This window comes from Nansenia antarctica (assembly GCF_963989245.1).
Source record: "Nansenia antarctica genome assembly, chromosome: 8".
Taxonomy (NCBI): Eukaryota; Metazoa; Chordata; class Actinopteri; order Argentiniformes; family Microstomatidae; genus Nansenia; species Nansenia antarctica.
Window position 1 is genome coordinate 4,803,035 of NC_137678.1, and position 26,023 is coordinate 4,829,057.

Consider the following 26,023-nt stretch of genomic DNA (forward strand, 5'->3'; position numbering starts at 1 on the left):
GTTTTTCTATGGATTGGAGTTTTCCAATTTGGTCAGTTTTATTGAGTTAATACCAATGTCTGGCCTAAATTGCATGTGAATAGCTGCAATGAAGATATTATTGATTTCAAACGTTGAATACTTTCCCCCAATGTATATTCTGCCTGTATATCCTGTCGTACAATGCAGGTCAGCAAGATCTTCCAACCCCTGGGTCCCCTCCCTCCTCCCTCCTCCCTCCTACCTCCCCCCCCTCGCCCCCTCGCCCCATGCCTCCCCCAGGCCCCCACTAGTGGTGTTACAAGCATGGAACTAACAGAGAGAGTATGAGCGTGTGTATGTGTGTGTGTGTGTGTGTGTGTGTGTGTGTGTGTGTGTGTGTGAACTTACAGGGAGAGTAGGAACGTGTGTGTGTGTATGTGTGTGTGTATGTGTGTGTGTGTGTGTGTGTGTGTGTGTTTGTGTGTGTGTGTGTGTGTGTGTATATGTGTGTATGTGTGTATGTGTGTATGTGTGTGTGTGTGTGTGTGTGTTTGTGTGTGTGTGTGTGTGTGTGTGTGTATATGTGTATATGTGTGTATGTGTGTGTATGTGTGTGTATGTGTGTATGTGTGTATGTGTGTGTATGTGTGTATGTGTGTGTGTGTGTGTGTATGTGTGTATGTGTGGATGTGTGTGTATGTGCGTCTGTCTGTAAACGTTCAACACTACCAACACTCCAGCCCAAGTTTCCAGCCCCAAGTTTCTTCCGGAACTTTAACTTTTTTTAAAGATGAGAAGTTTTATACCAGATGAGAACCTCTGACATCCTGTCTGCCGTTGCCTAGCAACCCAGAGCACCAACAGATCACAGCAGAAGACAAGCCCACGAGGTGATGATTATGAGCAAAGAAAACAGTTTTATTTCATATCAACTGCAAGTTTGGTGGTGTTTCAAAAATATACCAGCGTAAACGCACACTACTGTCTGTTGATGATGATGTCACCGGTGATGTCACAGAGACCTGTCAGAGTAGTCATCGGAGAAGTCTCTCTTGTCGTAGCTGTTGTGCATGTTGGAGTAGTCATCGTAGTCATCGGAGAAGTCTCTCTCGTCGTAGCTGCTGTGCATGTCGGAGGGCATGGGGGAGGGGCCAGGCTGGGGGAGGGGGGGTGGGGGGGGTCAGAGGTCAATTGGACGTTCTGAATGTCATCAATGAATTGTTACTGCTGGGTCTTACCCCTCTCTCTCTCTCTCTCTCTCTCTCTCTCTCTCTCTCTCTCTCTCTCTCTCTCTCTCTCTCTCTCTCTCTCTCTTTCTCTCCTTCCTCTTTCTCGCCCTCCTCTCTCTCCCTATCTATCCCCCTCTCTCTCCCTCCCCTGTCTCTCTATCTCCCTCCTCTCACTCTCTCTCTCTCTCTCCCTCCTCTCTCTCTCTCTCTCCCCCTCCCTCCTCTCTCTCTATCTCCCTCTCTCTCCCTCCTCTCTCTCTCTCCCTCCTCTCTCTCTCTCCCTCCTCTCCCTATCTCCCTCCTCTCTCTCTCTCTCTATCCCTCCTCTCTCTCTATCTCCCTCCTCTCCCTCCTCTCTCTCTAACTTCCTCCTCTCTCTCTCTCTCTCTCCCTCCTCTCTCTCTCTCTCCCTCCTGCTCTCCTCTCCTCCATCAGTCACCTGGTTGTGTTCATCCCCTCTACGGCTCCTGTTGGTTCTGAAGTGGACCAGGCAGAACGCGACCAGGCAGAACGCGACCAGGACCCAGAGCAGACAGGACCAGTCCTGGACCAGCCAGGAGGTGGCCTCACTCTGGACCTCCTGGGCGGGCCGCGAGTTTAGTCCTGAACGAGACAGGAAACAGGTTCAACTCTATATTCAACTGAAATCTATACAGTAGAGGCTCAATTGACATTAAAACAAAAATCTTTTGAATTCACGATTGAAGCATTTAGAACCATATTATCCCCCATCACCAAAAGACACACCTGTACAGTTTCAACCTGAGGAATAACCATCTGAACCTTTATATACACCTGTACAGTTTCAACCTGAGGAATAACCATCTGAACCTTTATATACACCACAAACAACTGTCTGGTTTTGTAGTTGAGTTTCATAAATACCTGCTGTATCTGAATCAGTCTGGGATTTCAGTTTCAAGAGGTATCTGTCTCCAAGTGGTTGATTTTGCGCCATTGTTTTCTAAAATAACATCCTTGTCGACTTCACCATGCAAAGTAAACATTGGAAATGATTTGGAATGTTCTACTTTTGCCAGTTGCCTTTCAAAAGATGCATTCCGTTGGAAACCATACACATTCTAATGATAGGCCAACATTCTGAATTCTGATACATCTGATACATCTGACACCACATTGTTCACCCTTGATGCCTTGCCACTAGGTGGATGTTTGACACAGATGTTGTGCATTGGCTAAATCAAGTGATGTTGTTTGAACCCTTTATACCACTACATTCACTTGTCTGCTTTATGCCTGAAGAAGGTCAATGACCGAAAGCTCGCAATAAAACAATGTTTTTGCACAGTGTTTGAGTGTGCGGATGCTGTTATTTTATAACACATTGTTTACTCAAATGCATTCTAACATGTTCACATCTTGTATTAAAAGGCTGATATACTAAATGCTCTGTTGTACAACATGGCACAGCTTCAACAGTCATGTCAATACCTTGTGAATTCAGTACATGGTATTAGGTGTGTTCTTGATTCTGCTCATGATGGAGCAACCAAATTATTGAGTCATCAGTCATGATTGAGAATCTTTGAAAAATCTCCTTTCACCAAAATAAAGAGAGATACCTCAAATAGAGTAGGATTTCTATCTCTCTCTCTCTCAGTGTGTGCGTGCGTGTGTGTGTGTGTGTGTGTGTGTGTGTGTGTGTGTGTGTGTGTGTGTGTGTGTGTAATAAACAGAGATAGGTATATCTGTTGGGTGGTGGGGTGGGGTGGGGCAGGTGAGAGAGGTGTATGCTGGGATGCTGGTAATAAAACAAGGTGAGAAAGGAGAGGGGTGTGTGGAGGAGAGGTATAGTACAGTATGAAGGGGGAGGAAGGAAGGCGTCCATAGGGCTGTGTAATGACACGTTTGGGCCAGAGCTTTAATTCTCTGTGTATTACCCACCAGGTGCCTGATAGGGGTATAAAAACAGGGGAGGGCCCCCGAGCCACACAGCCCTACATCTCCATAGGCCATAATAACACAGTGCACCCATCAAAACAGCAGATAAACGCAGGGTACTTATTAAAGCTGCCAGCAGTGATAAGCCTTAGTGTGGTATGCTCTGCTCTCCCCCCCCTCCTCGAGTATTCTGTGTGAGGTTACTTAGCAACAATAGCATTCCACGCATCCAGCTGACCCTGAACAGCTGATCTTACCAAGACCTACCAACCAGCCAGAAAACACTGCTCCCTTTCCTCTCTCTTTCCCACAGGTGGAGAGGACAGCTCTATCCTATCAATTGTTCGAAAAGGAGTAGGAAGAAGCCTGTCCTACCCCTGTTTATACTTAACAATTATGCTTACATTATATAATCCAATTAATTAATACATATATTTCAGTATCATCCGTTCTAATACTTTTTCATTCTTAATATTGATACAACACAAAATAAATAAATAAACATAATTTTCCATTCTTAATACTGAAACAACACAAAATAAATAAATAAAAACACCAGTATCCACAATGTAATACAGAAGAAAAAGACACAGAAAACCACACCTTAGTTTCCAGAAGATTAACAACCTTCCCTTTCCTAATTTTGGTATTTAACAAAAATCATTTTTCTTTTTTCAAATAGAGCAATATTTCTGCTTTCCTTCATATTTTCCTCTAGCCCATTCCATGGTAACTCTGTAGAATGATATGCACCTGCTCCTGAGATAATAATGTGAGCATAACCCTTGTTAAAATTGTGGTTACCACTCAAATGATATCCCTTATCCCTCTCTATAAATAATTTGTTAATGTTACCTGGGAGTTCTTGAGTCTTTGCTTTATACATTAACTGTGCCAATTTAATTTCAAAAGTCCATGAGCTTTAAGGCATTTGACATTAGGAACAAGTTATTTGTGTGATCATGATATCCGACCTTATGTGCAATTCTCATAGCTTTTTTCTGTAGTGTAATCAATGGGTTTAAAGTGCTTTTAAATGCATTTCCCCATATCTCCACACAGTAACTCAAATAGGGTAAGACAAGACAACAATATAGAGTATAGAACATCCTCTGTTCCAGAATATGTTTTGCCCTGCACAATACTGCAATACTCCTTGATACTTTGGATCTAACGTATCTTATATGAGATTTCCAACAGAATTTACTGTCTAATATAGGAGTGGGCTTAAAGTGCAGACTCTCTGCTTTAGGTTAAGGGTATTCACATCCAAATTGAAGGAAGGGTTTATGAATTATAGCTCTTTTATATATAATAACCAAAAGTAATTGGACAAATGACTCAAAAGCTGTTTCATGGGCCAGTGTGGGCTATTTATTCCTTCATTATTTCTTTATCAATTAAGCAGGTAAAAGGTCTGAGTTGATTCCAAGTGTGGCATTTGCATTTGGAAGCTGTTGCTGTATACGCACAACATGCAGTCAACAGAGCTCTCAATGCAAGTGAAACAGGCCATCCTTAGGCTGTAAAAACAAAACAAAAATCCATCAGAGAGATAGTGGGAACATGAATAGTGGCCAAATTAACTGTTCGGTACATTCTGAGAAAAAAATAACGCACTGGTGAGCTCGGCACCACAAAAAGGTCTGGACGTCCATGGAAGACAAGAGTGGTGGATGATCACAGGATCCTTTACATGGTAAAGAAAAACCCCATCACAACATCCAGCCAAGTGAAGAACAGTCTCCAGGAGCTAGGCATATCATTATCCATGTGTACCATAAAAGAAAGACTTCACACAAGCAAATACAGAGGGTTCACCACAAGGTGCAAGCCATTCATAAGCCTCAAGAATAGAAAGGATGGGAAGAAAAAAGTATGGAGAAGGCTTGGAACGGCTCATGATCCGACGCATACCACATCATCTGTGAAAAAACGTGGAGGCAGTGTGATGACATGGACATGCATGGCTTCCAATGGCACTGGGTCACTAGTGTTTATTGATGATGTGACAGAAGACAGAAGCAGACAGATGAATTCTGAAGTGTTTAGGGATATTCTGTCTGCTCAGATTCAGACAAATTTAGCAAAGTTGATTGGATGGTGCTTCACAATACAGATGGACAATGACCCAAAACATAGTGTGTAAGCAACCCAGGACATTTTTAAGGCAAAGTGGAATATTGGCCAGAGCAATGGCCAGTCAATCACCTGATCTCAACCCAATCAAGCATGCATTTCACTTGCTGAAGACAAAACTAAAGGCAGAAAGACCCACGAACAAACAACAACTGAAGACTGCTGCAGTAAAGGCCTGGCAAAGCATCACAAAGGAGGAAACCCAGCATTTGGTGATGTCCATGTGTTCCAGACTTCAGGCAGTCATTGCCTGCAAAGGATTCTCGACAAAGTATTAAAAATGAACATTTTATTTATGATTATGTTAATTTGTCCAATTACTTTTGAGCTCCTGAAAATAGGGGACTGTGTATAAAAATGGTTGCAATTCCTAAACGTTTCATACAATATTTTTGTTCAACCCCTTGAATTAAAGCTGAAAGTATGCACTTCAATTACATCTTGATTGTTTCATTTCAAATCCTTTGTGGTGGCATACAGAGCCAACATTATGGAAATTGTGTCACTGTCCAAATACTCCCAGACCTAACTGTATATAAATAAATGAATGTCAATGACCCCAGGTGTGGGACTTTATTAGGTCAAACAGGTTTGAGGGGTCAGGCAAAGGACTTGGTGGAGTCAGGCAAGGGTCAGGCGATCATCGTTGTAATCCATGGAGCAGGGCAGGAACCGTGGTGCAAGGTGCTGGGCTGGAGGTGTCCATGGTGCTGAGCGCCCACTGATGAGCTAAATAAAACATTCTATTTCTGATGAGTCAACAGCACTAGGGCTCCTTCACAAAACCCTTACTGGAATCTTCATACACTCTGTGAATTAGTCTTTACTTTCTGATGAGTCAACAGCACTAACCCCATCCAGTGCGACATGTAGATAGCATATATTTAGAATATGTAAAATGCAAACACCAGAAATGCAAGAAAGTTTATGAGGTATACCAAATGGAATTAATAACAAGTGTTACAACACTTCTGTCTAGAGTAAAATAAGGGCCTAACAGGGTAGAGTGCACAATGTACAGGTGTGTTGCAACACAAATGCCCAAAAAAGTGTACAAGGGATCAAATCAATTCAAGTTTTATTTGTTTATTTTATTTGTTTGTTTATTTATTCATAATGACAGATGTTCAGTGTCCAGTGTAGTGTAGTGTTCAGTGTTGTGTCCAGTGTCCAGGTTCCAAAAGCTTGGTCAAAAGGACGCAAGGGTAAAAAACCTGTGCACTGTGCATCCAGGAAAATTCCCCTGCAGCCCTCTAGTCGTAGAGCGACTACTTACCAGTTTGCCCACCAGTGCAAAGCTGCGGCCCCCACAACCCCCCCGAGGGACCCCACACGCCCGACCCGCCCCACCACCGGCACACCCGGCCCAGCCCACCAGGCTCAGACTATCATAGCCCTGCACGAGGCTAGCCGGGTCAGGTGCCCCAGTGGCAGAACAGACCAAGCACGCAGGCCGGCCCAGGGAGCCCAGCACGCGGCAGGCAAGCAGGGGCGAAAAACCTGTACACAGCGCCTCCAGGAAAAGTGCCACTAGACCTTAGGGGTCTAGCCGGTGTGTATCTTATGAGTGATAAATCATTGCTGTTTGCACTTTATCGCCAATGCTCTTTTAACATTGTCTTTATGGTCTTTCAGCTTCCTTTTTTCTTCTTAGCTCAAATTTTCGACCATGTAATGGTCAAATAGCTGCTTCTCACTGTTGAGACAAAATGTTATAAAGAAGTGATTAATAAATAATTTAAGAAACTCACATGCATCAGTGGTTGCAAACTGTCATGGAAATTGTATTAGCACTCTCCAGCTTACCTCAAGTCATACTGTGGTCCAAATGTATACATTTCTATGGCTTTCTTATTGGAAACACAGTCCACAGATAATTAAAAAAACAAGAATTAGACAAATAGACATAAATAGGGGGGATATAAATAAAAATAGAATAGAAATACATTAACTGTACATAGCTCATAACTGTATATAATTATCTTTGTTTTGTCACTATTTGCACTTCTGGTTATATGCCAAACTGCATTTTGTTGTTGGTACTTGTACTCAGCAATGACAATAAAGTTGAATTATCACATTCAATAACACATCCTGGTACAACTCCCTCACTGTCAAATACAAAACCAAACTCTCCCGTATAGTCAATCAGGCAAGTAAAATCATCGGCTCACCTCAAACTCCCCTGTCTGAAATCTACAACCGGTCACTAATCAGGAAAGCCACACAAATCACACAGGACCCCTCTCACCCCCTCCACCAATCATTTCAGCCACTTCCATCAGGCCGCCGTTATAGAACTCCACTGGCCCGGAAAAACACAGATACAAAATCATTCATTCCTACTGCAACCACCGCCCTGAACATTTTAAAATAGGAAGCACACTGTTTTTCTTTTAAACCACAACATTTTAGCATTTTAGCTTTTAAATCATAATACCGTTTTTCTTACTATTATTTTTAAATGACTAGACTTTTTAAATAGGCACTACATTTTATAAACACTGCTATATCTGTCTGTTTTTATTTTATGTATGTGACCTATGTGTGTTTTTAATGTGGATACCGTATTCATGAACTGCACAAAGCCTGTCAAAGGAGAATTTCTGTCACTCTGTGACAGACAATAAAGCAATCTTGAATCTTGAATCTAATCTCATATCTGATAACGCTAAACCACATAGGATTACCCAGTTAGCCAAGCCTGATTTATGAACAAAACTACGTGCGAAACAGCCAAATGCGTAACACATCCAACAACCTAAATAATAAATACATACAGTGTATATGAAAACGATAACGTTCATTAATCATATACATATATGTATAACTATATGTTCATTAATCATATTTCGAAATTCTCACCTGAGCTGTATTTGCCATTGTCCTTTAAAATCTCGCGGTCCTCTAAAGTCCTTTAAAATCTCGAGGTTTCTCGCGGTTACTTATGTGATGACCCGCTCGAACCATTATGGTCTTCAATAGTCCGGGTGTCGACACCCTGCGGATGCAGCTGGACCTTAAGGCCCAGACCAAAGTGATTTACTCGTTAGGGCTTCAATGAGTCAGGTGAATATAATTCCAGGGTTGAACTATATATTCTGAAGTAACTCCAAGTCTTCTAAAGTATCCAACAGCAGTGGCTGTTGTGTCTGGTGTTAAAAACCATGGGTTCCTCTAAACAGATGTCCAATGATGTCAGAATCAAGATAGTTCACTTTTAGGTAGGCTCCATAGGTATTGAAAAGGTCTCCCTCCCCTGACGTGGTGGAGGCCTTAACAACCTTCTATCAAGGTGCTATCTATTCAATTAGCCTACCTGACTATATAATGGCTCTCTTGCACTGTTTGTATGTATTTACTACGGCCGAAACCGTTGTCCTATTAAACATTTTCTTTTGCATCTGGAACCTGAGTGTGCGGCTTCTATTTCTTTCAAAAGGCTAATCCTAAAGCCTATAGGCGATCACTTTGCATACTGGTGCACGTTAGCATAGGCTCCTGCTAGATTGTAGTGCAGGTTTGGATGAATTGGGATTGACATACCAACAAATATATGAAACACTCCTGATCAGAGCTGTTTATCGGGTCCGGACAGGTGGATCAGCTGTAGGCCTTGGGTCATTTACAACATTCACAATGTTTTTTTTCCTAGCTCAAAGCTAACTAGATATCAGGCAAAGACAGCAACACACGGTTTAACTAATCACCATGCCTTACTAGCCTAAAGTAGTTACCTTCATTTAGACACTGACATTCTAGTGCCGTTGCAAGTGGCCCCACAAGTTTACAAACTCACTCATGTAAAAAGACACCACACAATGATCCAAACACCTTTTCAATGTTTAATGGGTTATCACTGAGCTCTATTGTAGCAATATCAAACATGCGGTCTGGATGTAAGCGCCTTTAGATACAAAGTGGACAAGGCAGTATAAATAATACAATGTGCACTGTATGTCATCATGGAAAATATATAGATAGATAGACTTTATTTGTCATTGTTACAGTACAGGTACCAGACAACGAAATTTAGGAGGGGAGGCTCCCCTGGTGTTTAAGAAAGGAAAAAGAAACACATTTTGGAAAAAGCATAGATGCATAAAATCACAAGAAGATAAGGAGCTGGTTTACATCAATAGAGGCTATGTACACAATCCACTGTACTATACTGCACAGATAGTCAACTAGGGTTGTCATATTGCACAAGAAAGTATTTTTTCACATTTTTTTAAAGTGTCACAGTTTGCAGGCTTGAAAATGTACATGTTTGTGCCTCAGCACTAGCTGCCATTACAATCCGTCCGGACTTGTCCTGGGCCCAGAACTTAGGCCTTTTCTGTGTTCAGGGCCTTGACGGCCCTGTGGTAGAAGCTGTCCTTCAGTCTGTTTGTCCTAGCGGCCGGGGTCCTGTACCTCCTGTTCGAGGGCAGCTTGACAAAGTGTTCGTGCCCAGGGTGGGTCGGGTCCTTGGAGATCTTGGAGGCCCTCCTGAGACAGCGTGTTTCGTACAGCTTCTCCAGAGAGGGGAGGGTGGCGCCGGTGATCCCCTGTGCTGTTCTCACGACTCTCTGTAGATCGTTTCTCTCCGCTGCCGTGCAGCTGTGGTACCAGTTGGAGATGCCGAAGGTGAGGATGCTCTCCACTGCGCCGTGGTAGAAGGCCACCAGCATCTCCTGCTTGCTGTGTTGTTTCTTGAGGCATCTCAGGGTGTATAGCCGCTGTTGTGCCCTCTTGATGGTGCCTTTAGTGTTGTCCTTCCAGGCCAGGTCATCCCGTATGATGTGTCCCAGGAAACGGAGGTTTGAGACCATCTCTACGCTCTCTCCGTCGATGAGCAGGGGCAGGATCTCGGACTTTTTCCTCCTGTAGTCTACGATGAGTTCCTGGGTCTTTGACTTGTTTAGCAGCAGGTTGTTTACCTTGCACAGCTTGCTCAATTGCTCTACCTCATCCCTGTACGCCGCCTCGTCCCCCCCCGAGATACATCCCACCACGGTGGTGTCGTCTGCAAACTTTACGATGTAGTTGCTGGGGTGGATGGGGGTGAAGTCGTGGGTGTAGAGGTTGTAGAGGATGGGGCTTAGCACGCAGCCCTGGGGTGACCCAGTGCTGAGGCTGAGGGCTGTGGAGGTGTGGGGGCCCACCCGCACCCTCTGGGGGCGGTTGGTCAGGAAGTCCTTGATCCACGCACATATAGAGTGTGATAGACCCAGGTCTAGTAGTTTGGTCACTAGCCTGTCTGGAAGGATGGTGTACTGTGTATATTTATTTATATATGTATAAAACGTGCTTTTCAGAAACTTCTTGGATAAAGGAGGGCACTACAAAGCACACCACTACTCTCCACCTGTAACATATGAGCTAGATACACACCACGTGCCCAAGAGGAATTCTTTACAAAAATATCAGAGCATGACATTCAAAAAGCATTACATGTTACCGTTCACTGCTTCAGCTTGTGGGAGATATTTGCAGATTTTTAAAACGTTCTTTTTAACAAAAACATTTGTAAACTTTACCCTCTTGTTACCAGGAATAATATTTAAAAATACACATTCTTACTACAGGTGGATTTACCAAAGGCATGAAGGCAACAGCACTTACATAGTTACCTTAAAGGGATGGTTCAGCCTATTTTCATGTTTGGGTGAATATCCTCACAGACCAGTAGTGAAATAATCTCTGGTATTGCGTTCTCTGCTGTGCTACTCCCAGCAAAAGCTAATAGTCAACAGCGGTTTCTCAGATAGACAGGATTCCAAGGTACCGAACATTAGCATGGTCTGATTTGAGCCAAAATGCTGTCAGAGAAACTAAACTATGTTTAGTAGCATGTTATGCTTAAAAATGATTTATTGAAGTAACTATTTTATTGTCAATAGTATGCACAGTCTCTATAATCTATTTGCTGAGAACTGGAACAAAATGTCAAAAAGCATGTGCAGGGTTGTCTAGTATATAGTGGCTACTAAGCATTGTTTGAATATCACATTTCTGATGAGATTTATAGCAGGTAATTCAGACAAAGCTAAATTCCTTGGAATCCCATCTATTGGAGAGGCCACTGCTTTCCTGTTAGCTTTTGCTGGGGTTAGGGTTAGGCTAGCTACCAACAGAACAGTGGAGAAGACTGGCCTATGAGGATAATTCAGGGTAAGATGATATTTCACCTCAACATGAAGGCTACGCCATACGTTTAAGGGCAAAACGAAACGCATGAAAGGTCCAAATCTACTTCAACATGTTTTAAGTCATTGTATTCTATCATTGGTTTGCCCAGACGTAAATTCATACCATAAAGGAGTCAAGCTGTTCTATTGGTTCCCCCTCTTGCATTCAAGCTGGCTGTAGTAAACATACTTCCCTCTAATAACCATCATGCTGTGTGGTAAGTAAATACAAGTTATTGCCAGAGTGAAGAGCTATCAGACCTATATGAGCAACTTCCCCTGGTGACACATACCAGTGTACAGTACTATTCTTCTCTTGTGGGTGTAGTGTTCTGTACTAGATACTTCAGATGCATTGTAATCATTCACTGTATAATACCAAAAATAAAACTATTCACCTTGGCCACAAGCATTCAGGATGGCAGAGGAGCTCAATCCTCTCCACTTTTGCCAGTCCGGTTCTTCTGGTAAGTGTAAAAGGTAAGTGCTTCAGTCCTCCTCGCCCCCCTGCCATTACGAGAGCTCTGTGTTCTGTGGCGAGGGAACTTCAGGAGCCTCCAGGCCCAATATCAAACCCTAGACACCCTCCTTCACCTTAAGGAGTCTGGGGAGAGGGTGCATCACATAAGCACAGACTACAGGTACATGAGCTGGTTGGCACGTCATCTGTCGATGGACTAGCAGTGTTGAATGACTGGCATAACTCACATTTCAACACAGGGCAAAAAGACTACGACTCTAAAAAGGCAGAAGCGGGATAGAGAGAGAAGTCCTCTGGGAGAAGCGTGAAGGAGGATCCTATGTGTGCATTCGTTTTTTGGGATATGCTGAGTGGAACATTGTTTATCATCAGTCCTTTTTGATTGCGTGACAGGAGGAAGCACCCACCACCTTGAAGCTGCACCACACCTCCCCAGTAAGGTTAACTGGAAAAAACAGACAGAGATGAGGGAAGAGTTAGTTTCTCCATAGTGTCAAATAAGTGTCCCAAAGTGCATAACACAGTCCTACATGTCAGAATACCAGTCATAAGGCAGGGCTTGACATTAAGCTTTTTCAGGTACTTGTCCTTCGGACAAGTGAACTTATCTTTTACTTGTCCGAGAGCTCAAGTTACTTGTCCAAATATGACGATGCGCGTGTGTGTGTGTCTGTCTACTAACACACTACAACCCAGTAATACCTTACATTACAATTCCAACAATTACTGTGGATCTACGTGCACGCCAGAGAACGTGATCCTGCCAGCATTAATGTTTTGATTCAAAGGCATGATGCCAGATTCTCTAGGCATGACAACATGTCCGCACTCCCCTACTCAGTGGACATAGATTGTTTGACAAGGCAGCTACATTGACAAGGCAGCATACATTGACAAGGCAGCTACATTGACAAGGCAGCAGACATTGACAAGGCAGCATACATTGACAAGGCAGCTACATTGACAAGGCAGCAGACATTGACAAGGCAGCATACATTGACAAGGCAGCTACATTGACAAGGCAGCAGACATTGACAAGGCAGCAGACATTGACAAGGCAGCCACATTGACAAGGCAGCAGACATTGACAAGGCAGCATACATTGACAAGGCAGCTACATTGACATGGCAGCTACATTGACAAGGCAGCATACATTGACAAGGCAGCTACATTGACAAGGCAGCTGACATTGACATGGCAGCAGACATTGACAAGGCAGCATACATTGACAAGGCAGCATACATTGACAAGGCAGCTACATTGACATGGCAGCTACATTGACAAGGCAGCTACATTGACAAGGCAGCTACATTGACAAGGCAGCTACATTGACATGGCAGCTACATTGACAAGGCAGCTACAATGACAAGGCAGCATAGATTGACAAGGCAGCTACAATGAACAGGCAGCATAGATTGACAAGGCAGCTACATTGACAAGGCAGCTACATTGACATGGCAGCTACATTGACAAGGCAGCTACAATGACAAGGCAGCATAGATTGACAAGGCAGCTACATTGACAAGGCAGCTACATTGACATGGCAGCATACATTGACAGGGCAGCTACATTGACAAGCAGCATACATTGACATGATAGCTACATTGACAAGGCAGCACACATTGACAAGGCAGCAGATATTGACAAGGCAGCATACATTGACAAGGCAGCTACATTGACAAGGCAGCTACATAGGTCATTAATACATTTATTACTTTTTCGATCAGACATTATTTTTTTGCGGATATTATTAAAACATTGATTTATTTATTTTTCTCTTTGTTTTGACTTGTCCGTCGGACAACTGCAGGAGGAAGTCCACTTGTCCGAACATAAAATATACTTGTCCCGGACAAGTGGACAAGTCTTAATGTCAAGCCCTGCATAAGGGTAATAAAAGTGTATGACAACTAAACGCATTACCTCTTAGAGTTACACCAAGACAAGACGGTACATATTTGAAGGCTAATTCAGCATTTAGATGGGGTTCAGAATGAAATGGAGGATTAACAATTCGGTTGTTAAGTCTGACGTCAAACGTGACGTTTTGCAATTTCCGGGTCCAAACCAGAAATTCCCTGCACCAGAGTACCAGTGTACTACAGCGGTAGAATGACAGTTCAATCGTTTTTTAGACTGGGATCTATTCATAAAACAAGGGACACAGCAGCACTTTCCCGTTTTTCCCCATATTTGTCAGCGTCTTTGAGCCTCGGAAAAGCGCTATATAAATATAATGAATTATTATTATTACTGGCATTTCGAAGAGAGCGCCTCAGCCAACTTTGGACGTCACGACTTAACCGAATAACACATTTCCTGCATGTTAAGCAGAAGGTTAGCCAGGAGTCATTGGTGGGAGGCACACATCTGACTTGGGAGACGAGTCAGAGAACATGATCACTGAGCTACAAATCACCTTTCATTATCGACAACTAGCCATTAAGTCATACCGACTGAAGCAGAATAGGCTAGGTGCACGATCTCCACTACTTCCTGAAAGGCACCTTGCATGAACATACCCTTTTTCACTCTATTGGTTTAATTGATTAATCAGCTGTGCACTGTGTGTTCCAACAGTTTACCGCACAGCTGATTAATCAATTAACCCAATAGAGTGAGACAGGATATGTTCATGCAAGGTGCCTTTCAGGAAGTAGTGGAGATCGTGCACCTAGCCTATAGCAGATGTGCTCAGGTCGATCTTCTCGAACACCAAAACTGCCTGTTCCGCCTCATGCGACTGCCTCTCCACAGACAACCAAGAAACAGACTACTTCCACAAATCCGTACAAACACAGGCGCACTCACAGCCATCCAGAACCACGCCTCACAACCAGCCCTGGGTGTTGAATGTTTTATTGCAAAACGTCACAGTAAATACAAACCATATTATGAACATTCTCTTTTACATAAAAAAATGACTAGTCAAAGTGAAACACACGCGAACGTTGCACACACACATACACATGCACAGTAGACACTCACACACGGACAGAATAGGGTCATGAAAGTCGTGATTTGTGTCCACTGTTGGGAGTCCTATGTCATGGTGGGGGGCTGAGGTCAGAGGGACAGAGGTCCCAGGGGGGTCAGGAGGAGGCTGATATGAAAAATGTATAGTGTAGTGACTACATTATGGGTTCATGTTCTCCTCTTACTGTTGGTTGTGTAGTGGGAGGGAACCAGTTCTGGCACTAGGGGCAGAGGGGAAGATTATTAACGTTGCACCTTCCTGTTTAGAGACAAGAGTTTTGGTGATCTATTTTCTGGTCCTGTACTGAGAGTACAAGTTGTTATTTTGATTAAACAGTTATCATTACGTTGCCTACGTCTTTCCTTTTTCCTCCGGCACTACACTGGTGACCCCCGACGTGGATTTTTGTTAACGTAATTGTGTACAAAAACCAGCGAGCGAACATTACAATCCTGCAAAATGTCCGGGCGAGGAAGACGTTCAAACCAGCGGCAGCCATCACCATCCCCTGTCAGGGTAACGCGTGGTGCGCACACTCCCACTCTCAAGCTACCAGAGTTCTGGGACTCAACGCCTGCTGCATGGTTTGCTATTGTAGAGGCACATTTCAACAAAAGTGACATCGATGACGACGACGACCGGTACAACCATGCTGTGGCAATGTTGGGCAGCTCCACCGCAGCTCGAGTGGTAGGTTTTTTGTCTGCTCCCCCGACGACGAACAAATATGAGCGCCTCAAGGCCCTGCTTCTAGAGACATTTGAACTGTCCACTGCGGAGAGGGTGCGGCGCCTATTTGCCATGTCGGACTTGGGTGACGAGAGGCCTTCTGCGCGCATGGAGAGGATGCTAAACCTGCTCGGTACAGAAGACCCCATGATCCTCTTCACAGAGCTGTTCATGCGCACATTGCCAGCTCAAGTTAGGATGGCGCTGGCCAACACCGCCATCATGGAGCCCCGCGCCCTGGCCAGGGAGGCGGACCGGTTCGTCTTGGCCATGCCTCAACGGTCCCCCGACCTGCTCGCTCCCGCGGCCGCCCCGCCACCCGACCGTCGCAGGAGAGCGAAGGATGACGCCAGACCTTCTGGCCAGCAGGGTAACGCTGCGGGCCATTGTTTCTACCACGCCACTTTTGGCGCCAAGGCCAAACGGTGCCGCTCACCCTGCACCTTCGGACCGACGGGAAACGGCGGGGCCGGCACTCAGTAGTGGCCCTGAGCGCTGGCGTCACCAACAGGCTGCTCTTCATACAAGACACCGCCTCTGGTCGCAGTTTCCTTTGTGACACAGGTGCCCAGTGGAGCATCATTCCGGCAGAGAGATCGGATGTGGCGAAGGAGGAGCGTGGTCCGCAGTTGGCAGGCGCGGACGGCACACCTATCTGCTCTTATGGCACTAGGGCGGTGGACGTGTGCTTCGGAGGGCAATGCTTTTCGTGGGATTTTGTCATAGCGGCTGTCACATTTCCCCTCCTTGGTGCGGATTTTCTGTGCGCTCACAGACTTTCGCTTCCTTCGCCTGTACGCAGGGGGAGGCGGTCTACAGCGGGTGGTCCAATACGCTCGCCGAAAGTGACCAGTACCTTCGGCTGCTCGCCGAATTCCCCGACCTTACCAAGCCCACCTTCTCCGCGCCCACGGTGAAACACGGAGTGGAGCACCACATCGAGACCGAGGGGCCTCCCCTCCACGCCAGGGCCAGGCGCCTCAACCCGGAGAAGCTGGCCATCGCCAGGGCGGAGTTTGCGCATATGGAGCAGGTGGGCATCGTTCGGCGCTCGAGCAGCCCCTGGGCGTCTCCCCTGCACATCGTCCCTAAGTCAGACGGCGGGTGGCGCCCATGTGGGGACTACCGCCGCCTCAACGACGCGTCCAAGCCTGACCGCTACCCGGTCCCACATGTCCAGGACTTTTCAGCGAACCTGGCAGGCAAACGCTTCTTCTCCAAAGTGGACCTGGTACGGGGGTACCATCAGGTGCCGGTGCACCCCGAGGACGTCCCTAAGACGGCCGTAATCACGCCATTTGGACTCTTCGAGTTTCTGCGGATGCCGTTCGGCCTGAAGAACGCGGCGCAGACCTTCCAACGCCTCATGCACTCGGTGCTCCGGGACCTACCATTCCTCTTCGTCTACTTGGATGACATCCTCGTCGCAAGCACCACGGAGGAGGAGCACCTGTCCCACCTCCGGGCCCTTTTCACACGGCTCAGCCAACATGGGCTGATTGTCAATCCGGCGAAGTGTGAGTTCGGACGGAACACCATCGACTTTCTCGGGCACCGGGTCTCCGCAGAGGGGGTGACCCCCCTCCCCTCGAAGGTGGAAGCTGTCGCTGCTTTCCCGCGCCCCAGCACAATCAGCGAGCTCAAGGGGTTCATCGGGATGGTAACCTTCTACTATCGCTTCCTCCACCACATCGCTCACATCCTGCGGCCTCTGTACGATGCCCAGAAGGGCAAGACTCTGAAGCAGTCGGTGGACTGGACGGCGGAGCGTGTCAAAGCCTTTCAGGACACCAAGGCGGCCCTGGCCCGCGCTGCCATGTTGGCCCACCCCTCGCCCTCGGCACCCACTGCTCTCACCACGGACGCCTCTGACTTTGCTGTGGGAGCGGTGTACGAACAGTGGGTTGGGGACGCCTGGCAGCCTCTTGCATTCTTCAGCCGCCAGCTGTCTCCCAGAGAGCAAAGGTACAGCACATTCGACAGGGAGCTCCTCGGGCTGTGGCTTGCTGTCAGACACTTCCGTTTTTTACTTGAGGGCCGCGAGTTTACGGCCTACGTGGACCACAAGCCACTCACGCACGCCATGTCCAAGGTGGCGGAGCCGTGGTCCGACCGCCAACAGCGCCAGCTCGCCTACATATCCGAGTTCACCACAGACATCCAGCACGTTGCTGGGAAGTCCAACCAGGTCGCGGATTGTCTCTCCAGGGCGGTGGTTGGTGCGGTCCAACTGGGTTTGGACTACGCGCGCATGGCTGCAGACCAGGCCGCCGACCCCGCCGTCCAGGCTCTCAAGTTGTCGGACACAGGACTGCGCCTAGAAGAGGTGGTTTTCGGTGACGCAGGGGCCACGCTCCTGTGCGACGTCTCCATGGGTCAGCCACGACCGGTGGTCCCCGCCAACTGGAGGCGCCCCGCCTTCGAGGCGATACACGGCTTGTCTCACCCTGGTAGGAAACCGTCCTCACGGCTGGTGTCAGAGAAATTCGTCTGGCATGGGCTCAAGAGGGATGTGAGGGCCTGGGTAGACACGTGCATCGCCTGCCAGCGCGCCAAGGTGCATCGACACGTCAAGGCCCCCCTGGAGCAGTTCTCTGTGCCTGAGCGGAGGTTCGATCATGTAAACGTGGACCTGGTAGGGCCGCTGCCCCCCTCGCACGGATACACCTATCTCTTTACCATGGTGGACAGGACGACTCGCTGGCCGGAGGCAGTTCCGCTCTCCTCAACGACAGCCCCCGACCTGGCCCGGGCGTTCATCGCGGTGTGGGTCTCCCGCTACGGCACCCCTGCTGATCTCTCCTCTGACCGTGGCTCACAGTTTACTTCAGAGCTGTGGGCAGCGGTGGCGGAGAATCTGGGGGTCAAGCTCCACCGCACGACCGCCTATCACCCGCAGGCGAACGGGCTCTGTGAGCGTTTCCATCGATCCATGAAGGCCGCCCTTCGAGCCAGCCTCACGGACAGCGACTGGCTTGACAAGCTGCCGTGGGTCATGCTGGGGCTCAGGACAGCGCCTAAGGAGGACCTCCAGTCGTCGTCCGCTGAGCTGGTGTTTGGACAGCCGCTGCGGGTCCCCGGTGACTTCATTCCCAAGTCAACGGAGCCCTGGTCCGCCGCCGCTCAGCGCGCCTCCCTGCTGGACAGCGCCAGGACCTTCGTCCCGGTCCCGACTACGCAGCATGGTGTCCCTACTTCGAGGGTGCCCCCGGAGCTGCACTCAGCGAGGTTCGTTTTCATTCGTCATGATGGCCACAGGACTCCACTACGTCCTCCTTATGACGGGCCTTTCCGTGTCATCGAGGCCGGAGCCAAGAACTTCATGGTTGACATGGGGGGTAGGCCTGAGTGTGTGTCCGTTGATCGCCTCAAACCGGCCCACTTGGACCTTGAACTGCCCCTGGACTTGGCCCTGCCACCGCGCAGAGGCCGGCCTCCAGTCCTACCTCCCCTGCCGCGCCCTGGACATTCCCCCCTCCGACCCCGACAACCCCCCGCAGCTCGCGAGCCCCCGGTCGTCACTGCCCCCCGTCCTTCCCTGCAGGAGGACGTGGTGGGCGATGTCACACCTCCTCCCGCACCTCCTGACTTTACCTACGATCGTAGGGGCCGGGCCATACGCCCTCCTCGCCGTGAGGATTTCCAATATTGAGGTGAACACTGGGGGGGCTGGTGTAGTGACTACATTATGGGTTCATGTTCTCCTCTTACTGTTGGTTGTGTAGTGGGAGGGAACCAGTTCTGGCACTAGGGGCAGAGGGGAAGATTATTAACGTTGCACCTTCCTGTTTAGAGACAAGAGTTTTGGTGATCTATTTTCTGGTCCTGTACTGAGAGTACAAGTTGTTATTTTGATTAAACAGTTATCATTACGTTGCCTACGTCTTTCCTTTTTCCTCCGGCACTACAATAGCATTATTATTATTATTATTATTATTATTTTCAGTACAGACATTGACCTTGTGATGCACACGCACGTGTGCGCAATTGCTGCGCTACTTCTAACTCGCGCCGTCTTTCACACTTTTTATGTATCTCCAGTGAGGAATGCAGCACACTCTTAAAGGAGAGGTTTCTCAGGGTTGCAAATAGACGGTGAGGGAATGAGAGATCAGCCAGTTAAATCCAAGTTAAATCCAAGTAGACAATCATTTCTCGGGTCCCTAATCATGTGACGCCCGACACGTTCAACATTAACGGGAACAGGACATAGTTTATCTTTAATGAACACATTTGGAATTAAATGTGAAAAAGGAGGAGCATGTGTCATGGAGGAAGTGAGAGTCTCTGATGTTGACCGTAGCATGGAGCAGGTTAGACACATGGAAGAATAGGCTCCATGCTGTCTCTATTATCCGATGTGGGACATACCATTGAGCATGTTCTCCATGCTATGGACAATAACCTGAGAAAAAAAGGAGCTTGTCATGTAGCATGGGGATATTGTTCAAATATCTAATTTGGAATGGAGCGTGGAGGAATAAAGACCATGATATGCTATATCCATCCACAGAATACTGAATAACCAAATACTACATTGAATTTAGATTACACCCTTTTTCACCAGTCCCAAGAGGTCTGACTTTCAGAGTTGAGGTCAATTCAAATTCAATTCATGTGAAGTGAAGCATTTCTCTCGAAATGAATTCAAATGTTAAGTAGATGTGGTTCCAGTCCTACCTTTCCTACAGGAAACAGTTTGTCACCATCAACGGCTCCAGTTCCTCCCCAGCCCCAGTCAACCAAGGCATGCCTCAAGCCTCTGTGCTTGGACCCCTCCTCTTCACTATCTACATGCTTCCCCTCTCGGCCAGATCATCCGCCACCAGGGCCTAAACTTCCACTGCAATGCCGATGACACGCAAATGTATCTCAGCACAACACCATCCTCTCAGCTCCCCCCTCAATCTTGTCAACTGCCTGCTTGAAATAAAAACATGGATGTCATCTAACCTACTCAAACTCAACAGTAAGAAAACAGAGCTCATGGTTGTGGCACCCAAGGCGCTGCTCCGGAAGGTTGGTGACTTTCTCCTCCAGGTCGACGGCTGCTCCATCTCCCCATCCCCCAAAGTCCGCAACCTAGGTGTCATCCTTGACTGCACCTCCTCCTTCCAGTCACACATCAGATGATCCATCACCAAATCTGCCTTCTTCCACCTCAAAAACATTGCCAGACTCCGATCGTCCAACTCTGTGGCCGAAACCCTCGTCCACGCCTTCGTCACCTCCCGCCTGGACTATTGCAACGGAGTCCTGTTTGGGGTACCCAGCAAAGCCCTGGACAGGCTCCTGTTTGTGCAGAACTCAGCTGCCAGGGTAGAGCAGTACATTACCCCACCCTCATCCACCTCCACTGGTCCCGGTCAAGTCACGCGTCCTTTACAAAATCCTCCTCCTCACCTACAAATCCCTCCATGCTCACGCCCCCTAGTATCTGTCTGACCTTCTCCGCCAATATACCCCATCCTGGTACCTGCAGTCCCCAGACATGGGTCTGCTCTCCACCCCCCCGCACCAACCTACGAACCTTTGGGGACAGACCCTTCTGGCAGCACCCACCCTTTGGAACTCTCTCCCCACAGTGATCCGCAACGCCCCCCCCCCCCACCACCCTGGACACCTTCAAATCTGCCCTCAAAACCCATCTGTTCACCTTTGGCCCCTAGTTTAGTTTTTGGCATTGTGTTCTGTTTTTGACTGTCTTTCTGTAAATGTGTTCCTTGAAAGGTGCTATATAAATCCAAGATATTATTATTATTATTATTATTATTATTATTATGATGATGAAATGCATTGTGGGTAAAGTGTTATTTGGAGTAGCTCAGCCCCGGCCCTTGTCCTCCACGTGTCTCTGTAACTGACCTGGTCTTGTTGGGAGGCAGCAGCTGTCTGCTGGGCCGTCTCTGGGACTGGCTGGGCTGAAGCTTCATGGAGGCACGGGGTGAGGAGCGCTGTGAGAAGTGCTCCGGGGCCGGCGGCTTCTTGGGGATCTTCTTGACCAGCCGGCTGACCCACTTCTGCTGCTCTTCTTGTGTCAGGGCCAGCAGGAGCAGGTTCTTGGCAGTAGACACGTCATAGTTCACTGCAGGGAGAGAGAAGGACCAAAGGGACAATCTGTAAGATTTCAAGTGGTTGAATGGTGAATTTTAAAGGAATGCATGTCGTTTTTTTGCATGTCGCTGTCCTCTTTGGCCACACTGAAAATGTTAAAATATACATATGCTGCGTTTGCTAATAGCAGCAAACGTGTAGATCTTTCTAAACAAACAAAACGTTAAATGGCTAACAGTAGCTAAAAGCTGTTGTTCCTAATTATGTGGACATCTGTGGGCATTAAAACGTAGCAAGCCCTGAGTGTGTCTGATCACCACCAGGTCGCCATGACAGGAATGATGTGAGGGGAAATGGGATGAGGTGAAACTCCAAGGTTAGCTTAACACTCGAACAGCCGTGCCGATTTTACCTACTATTAGAGCCGCCTCCCTCTTTACAATGGTAATCTGCTACTTACCTGCAAACTGCGACACTTTAAATTTATTTTAATTTATTTTTTTAATTTTTGCCATTTAGCAGACGCTTTTATCCAAAGCGACTTACAATTACGAATTACAGGGACATTCCCCCTGGAGTAACTGAGGGCTAAGTGCCTTACTCAAGGGCACACTAGTAGTGGTGTGGTTTCAGGCGGGATTTGAACTCACAACCTTCCGATCACAAGTCCAACTCACTATCCACTAGACCACCACTACCCCCTAAATGAATGTGCAATAACACTATGTGCAATATGACAACCCTAGTCGTTTTATCTGTACAGTATAGTATAGTGGATAGTGTACATAGCCTTTATTTATGTAAACTAGCTCCTTTCCCTTCTTGTTTTTTTAGTTTTTTTTTTTCTCTTTCCTAGCACCAGGGGAGCCACCCCTCCCAAATTTCGTTGTTTGGTACCTGTACTATAGCAATGACAATAAAGACCATTCATTCATTCATTACACACAAAGACCACTAGAGGGCACTTCTTGTAAATTAGCCTGCCTTCTACACAGAAAAACTGGAAAATAGCTTTATACTAGCTTATCCTGATGTGATTTCGAAAATGTAAGCACACATATCTAAAAAATGAAAGGACGGTCCTGAAATGTGATGGAGTGCAAAGGTATAAAAAATGTTTTACTCACAGGGTCACCATGACCCCACCGTGGCTGTTCTAGTGTTGATAGAACTGAAGCAGTGTGACCAGAGATGTTGTCACTAATACAAGTCTTGTGTGAGAACAAGGCATACTTGAATAATGTATTTTATCTGATTACAATGTGGGTAAAGGAGGCGGGTAGGGAACGCATCAAATGGCAGGTGTAGACATTCAACAGGGGTGCAAACTGGTGATGGCCCAAAAAGGTGACACATTTTCTTTTTGCGGCTAACCTTAGGGGGGGAATAGCGCTAGCACTAATGGTGTTAAATAGATATCGCTAGCACTAACAGTGGTCTAACAATGATGCATGTGTAAGTAGCGGCAGCCCTCACCGAATTACTTCGAAAACAGTTTACCGTGACTGTGTTCTCTATGCTGTCTGGAATTGTACCTAGCTCCCTGAAACTAAACGTTATTTCAACAGCAGCAGAGTTCAGCAGACAGGGAGATTAGTTAGCTCGCGCATCATGTGACTTGGATGACACTTACACCCCCCCCCTCAATTTCTTTTTTTGCAGATCTACACAATTAACATGGATTACATATTTTGAGATAAAAACAGCTAATTTAGCAGAAACGTGACAAGTTTGCACCCCTGTTCAAGTTTATGAATGGAATGTATTATGATCATTATGATCAGATGACAGAAGAGCGACGTGCAAAAGGAGCCAGACAGAGTCAAACTTAAACATTGCCTGGACCTGTTCTCAGTCATATTTACTTTCTCTTGTCAAAGATGCAAGAAATACAAATTGGCCCCCTACAGTGAGGTATACAGCCTTGGATTCAGTCCAATGGCTTTTGATCACTGTAAGCGGTTGTTAGGTATAACCGCATTCACTATAACCAAAGGAGACGAACTGCTACAGTCGACTAACGTTTATACTCCTTCATCCTTGAGGAGTGGCGCAGGTTAGTCATTTCTACCGACAGAAGGATCTCTCTTTCCAAACTTCCTTCACTGCTCTTGACTTCGCCTAGTGGCGGCCTGCGGTATCTGCCAGCAACATTCAGGCTACAAGTCTTCTTTGGTCAGCAGAAACTATTCCCCAGAACATAATCATTTGGAGACTGGGTAGGTCCCATCAATCTCTCGATTGAGATTCTGGGGTATTAATAAGTAAACGCTGAGGACGGGAAGTTGTCAGCAAGTTTCCACGCCCCCCAAATGTTTATCTGAGCTGCTCGTGATGCCCCTCCCTCCCTCCCCCCCCCCCCCCCCCCTGCCCTGCTCTCTGTTTAAAAGTGCAGCTCAGGTAATTGACATTGGCCTAACCAAAGTTCTGCCCACCAACTAACCCCACCACCCCCCACTTACCTCTGCAGGGCGCGATGATCTCCTCCTTCTTGTCCATGTGGTCTTTATGACACTTGATATGGCAGCGCCGGCACTCCAGGGCAGGCGGGGGCTTGAACATGTTCCAGAGGGGCTTGGTGCAGGCCTCGCAGTTGGTGGGGAAGTGGTAGAGCGTGGGAATGAACTCGTGACCCTTGTGGCAGATGTAGCCCGACTTCTCGCCGATGGTCAGCGGCTCCACTGGGAACTCGGGCTCTTTTTTGCTCTCGCCTTCGTTGGCGTAGAGGATCTGGAGAGGGAGAGGGTTAGGGTTAGAGGATCTGGAGAGGGAGAGGGTTAGGGTTAGAGGGTTAGGGTTAGAGGGTTAGGGTTAGAGGATCTGCAGAGGGAGAGGGTCACCATCACTGTTCTGTGGCTGTGTGGGCTGAGATGTAGCATGTAGCACCAACCATAGACGGGCTACAATAACTGATGCTTGCCTGGTTCATGTGAACAGTAATACTACTGGGGCGACTAGGTAAACGCGCTGCTCTCATGAAACATGTGGTTCTTCACAGGTCTGCTGGCCTGATGAACGTGAGCAGTTACTGTGTTGCTCCCCTGACACAGAGCAGTGGACGGGTACATATGGGCAATGTATTTATTATGACACATAACCGAGACCCCTGACTGTTGTTCCAGACATGAACTGGATCCTAAGTATACATTTTGGACCTGGGACCAGTTGTTCAAAACTTTTAATCTGCTATCCAGGACCAGATCGATTATCGGCTGATTTCCCCTATAAAACAAAAAATCAGCCAGGTAGATCTGATCACACAAATCCTCCCACACAGATCACGTTGTGGTGAAAGTAAATAGAACTGGGTGTAAAACAGAGTCTGTAAACAGCAGAGTTTGTTTTGCAGTTATTCTCCTAGGAGCAAAATCAAATCTATACGTTATATATATATAGGCTATTGTCATTCTAGCACTAATCAAATGAGCTATAATGCATTATCAATGAAAAATAACAAATAAGATGCAGAGAGACAGACTGAGGGTGAGGGTGACAGGAATGACCTGGAATATCCTGGGGATCTCTTTGGCGTCAGCGCGGTACACGTCTGTCTGGGTGACAGGCCGCACATGGAACAGTTTGCTGCAAGAAGATAAAAACGTTTAAATAAAATGTGTTTAAAAATGTGGGTTAGGGTTGAACATAGCTTTTTTTATGGATTGGAATGTAGCAATTTCTTAAGCCGAGTTAATAACCAATGACTGGTCTAAATTACAAACATTCTAATGAATAACTTGATTCTAATGAATTGTTGATGTGTTGAATACTTATTTCCCGCACTGTACACCAGCCATTTGCTTAAGTTAAAAAAGTTAAACTGTACACACAATTGGTTCTTCTTCTTTCAATTGGTTCTCCTTTATGTAAATGCTTCAGTTAAGTCCCCAAACAAATCTGTCGCTTCTTATGCTACACCATGCAAACCACATTCCAAACAAATATTTTGCACAAAAGTGTTCAACATGGATGTAAATCAGAACGAGTTTGTCCCAGCTGTGTGTGTGTGTGTGTGTGTGTGTGTGTGTGTGTGTGTGTGTGTGTGTGTGTGTGTGTGTGTGTGAGTGTGTGTGTGTGTGTGTGTGTGTGTGTGTGTGTGTGTGTGTGTGTGTGTGAGTGTGTGAGTGTGTGTGTGTGTGTGTGTGTGTGTGTGTGTGTGTGTGTGTGTGTGTGTGTGTGTGTGTGTGTGTGTGTGTGTGTGTGTGTGTGTGTGTGTGCTTGTGAACTAGAGAATTAGCGAATTGGCCGAATCTCCATTCAGATAAACAAAACTGAAATTGAGTGGCTGTTTCTCTACTTTGCAGGTTGTTGCTGTAATGCTCTTCAAGTTAACTTATCAAAATACATCTTTACAAGGTCCTTTGAAGACCCTTTTAATGGG

The 26,023-nt window shown here is 46.7% G+C and overlaps 1 protein-coding gene across 1 annotated transcript in view; it reads right to left on the reverse strand.

Moving 5' to 3' along the window:
* Positions 1-973: 973 nt before the first annotated feature.
* Positions 974-26,023, reverse strand: part of LOC308163771 (rho-associated protein kinase 2-like) — a gene marked incomplete at both ends in the record, with an annotated part of 53,368 nt that continues 28,318 nt past the window's right edge. The window contains 6 exons of the mRNA XM_080537958.1: positions 974-1,117; positions 1,630-1,793; positions 3,092-3,102; positions 21,457-21,676; positions 24,108-24,375; positions 25,149-25,227. Of these exons, the coding sequence (XP_080394084.1) occupies positions 974-1,117; positions 1,630-1,793; positions 3,092-3,102; positions 21,457-21,676; positions 24,108-24,375; positions 25,149-25,227 (886 nt within the window). The remainder of the gene's footprint in view (positions 1,118-1,629; positions 1,794-3,091; positions 3,103-21,456; positions 21,677-24,107; positions 24,376-25,148; positions 25,228-26,023) is intronic.